This window comes from Leptonychotes weddellii, chromosome 9 (genome assembly GCF_054177405.1).
Source record: "Leptonychotes weddellii isolate Sample4059 chromosome 9, ASM5417740v2, whole genome shotgun sequence".
In the NCBI taxonomy this organism is placed as follows: Eukaryota; Metazoa; Chordata; class Mammalia; order Carnivora; family Phocidae; genus Leptonychotes; species Leptonychotes weddellii.
In genome coordinates this window covers 41,348,194-41,355,987 of record NC_138377.1, presented here as the reverse complement: position 1 = coordinate 41,355,987, position 7,794 = coordinate 41,348,194, and the positions used below count along the sequence as shown (strand labels likewise).

General features: G+C 36.8%; 1 protein-coding gene across 1 annotated transcript in view; it reads right to left on the bottom strand.

The window, feature by feature from the left end:
* DDHD1 (DDHD domain containing 1) overlaps positions 1 to 7,794 on the bottom strand; it is a 57,573-nt gene that overhangs the window by 23,876 nt on the left and 25,903 nt on the right. The window contains exon 7 of the mRNA XM_031030454.2: positions 6,108 to 6,214. Coding sequence (XP_030886314.1) covers positions 6,108 to 6,214 — 107 coding nt within the window. The remainder of the gene's footprint in view (positions 1 to 6,107; positions 6,215 to 7,794) is intronic.

Below are 7,794 nucleotides of genomic sequence, written 5' to 3'. Positions count from 1 at the left end.
GCTCAGGTCATGATCCTGGAGTCCCGGGATCGAGTCCCGCATCGGGCTCCCTGCTCGGCGGGGAGTCTGCTTCTCCCTCTGACCCTCCTCCCTCTCATGCTCTCTGTCTCTCATTCTCTCTCTCTCAAATAAATAAATAAAATCTTTAAAAAAAAAAAAAAAGTCTTTAAAAAAAAATACCACCCTCTCCATCAAAATTTAAAAATTAAAAAAAGGGAAAAGATCTACCAGCATCTCTACCAATGAGTAACCTATTTCATATCAAAAAAATTTTAAAGCACTTCTCACTATACCCAATACTTCAGTAATCATATATGGATAACAAAACAAGGGTAAATATCTAAGACAGAGAAAGTCTATTTGATGTTAAAATATTTCACCATGACACAGAATGGACAGTTTCTGGAGAGCTGATGCTTTCATCTATTTTAATAATCATATGCTTGAATATAAGTGGTCTTCATGTTTCCTTATTAGAACATATCTAGATATGGTAGCATTTTTAATCTTTGCCCATAGCTTACACATACAGGAATGTTTGTGTTCCAAAACATTATGATTTTGAAAGCCAAGTTTTAAACAGTTGTGCATTACCTTGAAATGCTTTTATAAATCATCCAGTCAGCAGAAAAAGGAAAACTCCACCTCTATTTTGTGTCCACAAAGTCCACACTAACTAGGGTTTTTTCTCCTTCTCCTCGCTGATCCAATTATATTCTCCCAGCTAAGATCCCTTTGTGACCAAGTATATTCATTTGAGATATATGAACCAAGATTAATGATATACCCTGTGATATTAATTTTATTAGCTCTACAATATTATCAAGTCAGCTAGCCTCTCACACGGTAGGCAACTGATGGCTCTTCAAAAGCTTAAGAGTTTTAGTTCTCATAACTGCTGCTTTAAAAGTTAAAATTTATGAAGAAAATTAACCCAAAAGGAAAAAGCCAGCGGTTTCAACAGAGAATCCAAACCCACAAAGTATGGCTGATGAATATAATTAGTCCTTTGTCCTTCTCTCTGCTTCAGGAAATTTTAATGGGTAAAAGTAATTTAGAGAGTTTTAGTTATATGCATCAGTTGAATGATTTTCAAGTAATAATAACAAGAGATGTCCGTGACCATTCTCTTTAAAATTTTTCATTTTTAAAAGTCATTGGAAAGAGAGTTCAGATGTACAAGATGTATAGTTCTCTCTGGATTTTTCATGTTACTTTATTCAGGGTTAAAGTCAGGGCCAAAGGCTCTTTGATGATGTCTCTGTAGTCTGGATTAGTTTCTTTTTTTAATTTATTTTTATTTTTTTAAAGATTTTATTTATTTATTTGACAGAGAGACACAGCGAGAGAGGCAACACAAGCAGGGGGAGTGGGAGAGGGAGAAGCAGGCTTCCCGCAGAGCAGGGAGCCCGATGCAGGGCTCCCTGAGGTGAAGGCAGATGCTTAACGACTGAGCCACCCAGGCGCCCCTAGTTTCCTTTTTTTAAATTGGTCCTTGGAAAGTATGACATGAGAAGCACTAATTGATATACAAAACTTTTCCCTTAACCATGGCTTTTTAATGATTATTGGCACAATCACTAATTAGGGCCCTCCCGTGAGCATCTCACAATCTTCAGTGAAAGGGGAACTAAGAGATGATCTAATTTAAGCTGCTGTGAATGAGTCCCTTCAGTGGCATCCCGGTAAGTCGCTCGGCATCCACCCCAATGAGTATCTCCACTCTAAGGTGGATACTTCTAGTTTTTAAAAACTTTTTTCCAGTTTATTGTGATATAATTGACACATACACATTGTATAAGTTTAAGGTGCACAGCATAACGATATCATAGATGTATAAATTGTGAAATGATCACTACAAGTACGTTTAGTTAAAATCCATCACATTATTTACAATTTTTTCCCTTGAGACATTCCTGTTTTTTTTTAAGGCAGCTTTAGTTACTTACAAAGTTCTTCATTAGTAAACAAGCATGTTCCTTTCCATATTTTCTATCACTGATCTTTATTCACTTTCTAGAGTTAACAGAGTAAGTCTATTCCTTTTTTTTCTTAAATGGGAGTCCTTGAAATACATAAAGACAGATAGATAATTAATCACAACTTGAGAATCTAAGGATGAGGAATTGTACTGGGAACTTTATATACATTACATCTTTAATCCTCATGACAACCTTTATCAGGTAGGTATCTTGTGTCCATTTTATAAGTGAGGAAGCTGTGACGGTGAGAAATGTGATTTAAGGTCACACAGCTAGTTAAGTGGCAGGTTTTGAATGGCATCTACTTTAACTCCAAAGGCTGAGAGAAAGGGAAAAAAAGGCTCTTTCATATGCCTATTGAGTAAACCAAACAAGGTTCATTCACCAGGCAAGATATAATTCTAAAGAATTCCTGATTTCTGTTATTTATCACTGCTTCCTTAAGGAAACATATACTGTTTAAAAATAATTTAATCTAGAATACAGGCTAACAACAACCCTGTGCTAAACGGGCTTGATTTGAAGAATCAGCTTTCCTTTTTTAACATTAAGAACGATTTTTGCTTGCTTCTCACTAAGTTTTCTTTTGTTCTTCACAATACCTTAAGCAATGTTGCCCAAATTTCCCTGATGGTATCACCTGGGGAACTGTTAAAAAACACAAATTCACAGGCTCTACCTCAGACCCACTGAATCAGAATCTCCAGGGAGGAGATCCTGGAAACCATTTTTTTCATTCCTTTTCTTAACCTTTTACCTGGAAATAATTTCTAACTTATAAAATGTTGCAAAAACAAAACAACAAACAAAAAACAACTCCACAAAGATCATCCATATATCCTTTACCAAAGGTTTATCTATTGTTAGCATTTTATCCTGTTTCTGTAGTACACACACCCATGTACATTTTTTTGTGAACCATTTGAGGATATATTACATACGTCATCGTCCTTTACCCCCTAAATACTCCAGTGTATATTTCCTAAGACTAGGAATATTCTCTTCCATACTCAAAGTGTAGTAATCAACTTCATAAATTTACTTTGATATAACATTTCATCTAATCTGATCTACCATCCACATTTTGTCAGATGATTTAATAACATTCTTTGTAGCATTTCCCCCCATCCAGTACAAGTTATGGTCTAGGATATGATGTTGTATTGAGCTATTCTGTCTCTTTAGCCTCCTTTAATCTGGAACATTCTCCACAGCCATTCTTCGTCTTTCACAAGATTTACATTTTTTTTTTTTTTTAAAGATTTTATTTATTTGACAGACAGAGACAGTGAGAGAGGGAACACAGCAGGGGGAGTGGGAGAGGGAGAAGCAGGCTTCCCTGCAGAGCAGGGAGCCCGATGCGGGACTCGATCCCAGGACCCTGGGATCATGACCTGAGCTGAAGGCAGTCGCTTAACCAACTGAGCCACCCAGGCGCCCTTATGTTCCTTATATTTTTCAATAGCAGAAGTGAAAATGTGGGCAAAGAAGCTTTCTCCCCCATTTGTTTATCTATTTGTAATCAACACGGATCATAAATTTTTTAGTGGTTTTATAACTCCTTATTATATTATCCTTATTATAATTCTATATTAAAATTACTATTACCAATTCCTTATAATAAGTAATAATAATTACTTGATTATTTTGGTGCTCAAATTGTTCCAGATTTGGCCAGTGGGATCTGCCCCATCATTCTTTCGAGCATTTTCCTACTTTCTGTCATGACAAGTTGTTCCTACCCTACTCCAGGACTGGAATCACCCATTTTCCTAAGGAACCTCAGTTCTTCTTAGAAGGTAATAATAGTACTGGAGGCAAAGATCTGGGTGCTAGGTGTGCTCATTAGATTGGGGTATCCTCGCTTCTTGGCCCTTTCAATGCACACAGGTGGGAAATACATGCAAGTATATATATATACGTACACACTTGAATATATAGATATCTATACACATCCACGTATTTTAAAAATCATGAATTCACATTTATACCTTTAATTCCAATAACCCCCACGAGACTGTTTTTTTTTTGCCTGTATTTTTATGGAGTACCCCAAGTAATTGTTCTAGTTAAGGATGTCTGGGAAACTGGGAAACAGTGCTCAAGACTGATGATGAATCTCAACCACAAGTTCTCTGGTGCTTTTCCACAAAATTCAACTGGATTAAAAGACAAACTAATTTAAAATGCTGGGTGTTCTTGGGGCACCTGGGTGGTTCAGTTGGTTAAGCGTCTGACTTCGGTCCAGGTTATGATCTCAGGGTCCTGGGATGGCTGCATTGGGCTCCCTGCTCAGTGGGGAGCTGGGGAGCCTGCTTTTCCCTCTCCCTCTGCATCCCAGCCCCTGCAGGAGCACGCGTTCTCTCTTTCAAATAAATGAGTAAAATCTTAAAAAAAAAAAAAAAAAAACCACTCTGGGTGTTCTCTATTTCATTTATCTTAGCTATCAGTTCCTTCTTTCTACTGGGTATCTGTTTTATTCAATTCCATTCCGAAGATAACTATTTTTGGAGATATAAGAGAGTAAAATAGAAAGTGTCCACTTTCTCAGTCATCACTAGCCAATGGTCAGAGCTTTGACACTTTTTCTAGTTTTTCCTGTTATTAATGTCAACTTAAAACTTTTTTTTAAACAGCTCTTAATATTAGTTTTGGGGGACATGTCTCAGTACATTTTACCCTTAAACATTCAGGATACTGGGCGCCTGGGTGGCTCAGTTGGTTAAACGACTGCCTTCGGCTCAGGTCATGATCCTGGAGTCCCGGGATCGAGTCCCGCATCAGGCTCCCTGCTTGGCAGGGAGTCTGCTTCTCCCTCTGACCCTCCTCCCTCTCATGCTCTCTGTCTCTCATTCTCTCTCTCTCAAATAAATAAATAAAATCTTTAAAAAAAAAAAAAAGAAAAAAAAAACATTCAGGATACCTTCTTAGGAAACCTACCAACCATATACCTGTTGTGTGTGTTTAAGGTATACTTATGGGTTATGAGTGTGTGTGTGTGTGTGTGTGTATATGTTATATGTTCTCAGCCATTCTCTCCTTTTTTTCCCCCCTTACTGGTTTCACTTGCAATACTATAGTTCACAATTTCCTAACCTTTAGGGCATATCCAACAATGGATATGAACATGTAAATTATTAGTATTCTACTTCATGAACCAGGCCTTCCTTTTTGGGTTAGAATGAAGTCCACTATAGTTTCTTTTTACTGTTTATTGTATTTTCTTTTACTGTTATCAAGCAGATCAAGGCAGACTTTATCCCATACTGGGATACGACAATGAGGGGATATAGAAAGAGGAATGGTGAAAAATCCTGAGGGGATCGCAGCCCAAAGAGAAGGAAGTTCTGTGGCAATTAACCTAATATACTTCTGTAGATATGCAAGGGATATCCTGAGTGAAATCAGGGATGACTTTGAATGAACAGAATCAAGAAATGAACTGGCTTGGAGCAGCACAGAGCAGCTCTACTGGTAGGTAACTACTCCTTGTACCAGTTTCTTCATCTTTCGAATGAGGATACTAATTATATCTACCTCATTGGGTTTTTATGAGAGGATTAGATAAGCTAACATATGCTAGGTAATTAACAAGGTTATTCCTATGAAACAGAATTTTTTCTCTTACCAATAAAGTGACAAAATGCATTCAGTGGAGAGTCTCTCATCCCTCTGAATAAACTTTTACCCTTACCCACTCCCCCCAGGGTTATTTTTGTGATGCATCAGCAACATTACAATTTAAGAACCATACGAATTCACTACAGAAATGACACAATAAATGCAAGTCTATTACAATCAAAAAACTTGGAAGGAAATTTCTTAAGTGTCTAAAACTTTTTTGTGAGGACAATAATTATAGATAAAATTAATCACATTTACAAAAACTGGTTGTTTTCTAACCAATCTCTGACTTCCAAGGTTATCCATTTTATTAAGGGTTTCCCAATTATAGTTTGAAGATAATCAAATTTACCATTAAACACAGGCTATTTATAGGTTAACGGATTCCTGCAAATTCTCATTTGCTTATTAAAAAAAAGTGCATAAAAACTTAAAATGCAGGACACATATGCTATCACTCTAAAAAATACCCAACAGCAACAAGATAATCATGATACTTACTTCATCTCTATAAAGTGGGCTAGTATAATACATTATGTCCATTGCACTGCTGTTCAGCATATCCCTTAAACCTCGTACTTTGTCAGGAGTAATGGAATCGACAGTGTCTACAAATTTAAAAAAAAATTAAACTTACAGAAGATCTTTGTTTTAGGGAAAAAATAAATTGCGAAAAAAATTACATTCTTTGAAACAACAGGTCTTCAAGTCCATGTTTGAAAGTTCAAGAGTGGCTTTGGATCTAATGAACTTTCCCTTCTTGCAAAATGTTGAAAAAAACCCAAAACAGTAAAAGACTAAAAGGGGACACGGGAAGAAAAGGAACATTAAGGATGAAAGCCATTATAAAAGCTATAAAGATTTACCATTTTTTCTTATGTACTGGCTTTTGCATGACATTCAGGGGTACCCAGAGCAAAACGAGGCCATCTCGGTTCTTGGAACAAGTGTTAAGGGACACGACCTCACTCTTCCTGTACTTTTTCTGTTTCCTTTCTCTTCTTCTTTGCTCTCTGTACCTTGGGCCTGGCAATACCCATGTGGAATGCCCACCACCACTGGTGACAAACCGGCAACAAATTAAAGTTTCCCTATGCTTTACATACATCTCTCTAGTGAACCCAAGATCCTATGGGCAAAAGCTGCCAAATTACAAATATGCACAAAGGCAAATCAGCAAAGGTCCTCTTCAGTAAACAAGATAAATTGATATAATTTGCTTTTGAAAAAAGAAAGTCACTTACACTGCACTGCAAACAATTTAGCATTCCTGAGTTACAGCTAACCCATGGAAATTCTATCTTGGGAAGCTTGTTCTCTGAAATGCCTAATGATCAGAGATACAGGAAACTTTGCATTTCTCACAGAAATATAAAGAAGCCCTATACCTGGATTAATATCATAATATGGAAGAACAAGTTAGGCAGGAGAAGGCTTATATTTTTAGTCTAGTGCAGTTCTTCAGTTTTTCACTGAATTGGTTTGGTTTTATTTATTCCCTACTTTAATTTATTATTTAATTTATTTATTCCCTACTTTAATACAATCTAATAATGACTGGACCACAATGATTCAAGCAAAGCTAGAAGTCTTTTCAAAGATGTAAAGGATATGGGTAGCACAACCCATTTTTAAATTGTAAAAGTGAAAGATGTGACTACTATGCTGATACAAAGAGTTTCAATGCCATTTTAATGCATTTCCAAAAAAAAGTTTTTACTGGAAAATACACATACATACAAAGAAGATATTTAATATGTATGTGCATTTGAAAGAATAATTTATATACGGGAAAACATGTTTCTGCCACCTAGCTTAAGAATATTGCCAGTATCGGGGCGCCTGGGTGGCTCAGTCATTAAGCATCTGCCTTTGGCTCAGGTCACGATCCCAGGGTCCTGGGATCGAGCCCCGCATCGGGCTCCCTGCTCGGTGGGAGGCCTGCTTCTCCCTCTTCCACCCCCTCTGCTTGTGTTCCCTCTCTCGCTGTGTCTCTGTCAAATAAATAAATAAATAAATCTTAAAAAAAAAAAAAAGATATTGCCAGTATCTCTGAAACCACAGTATATCCCTAAATGATCACATGGCTCTCCCTAAGTAACCACCCATAAGAAGCTGGTGTTACACTCTTGCTTTATAGATTTATAGATTTGTTACATGTTCATTAATATTAATAACTTTAGCCAAT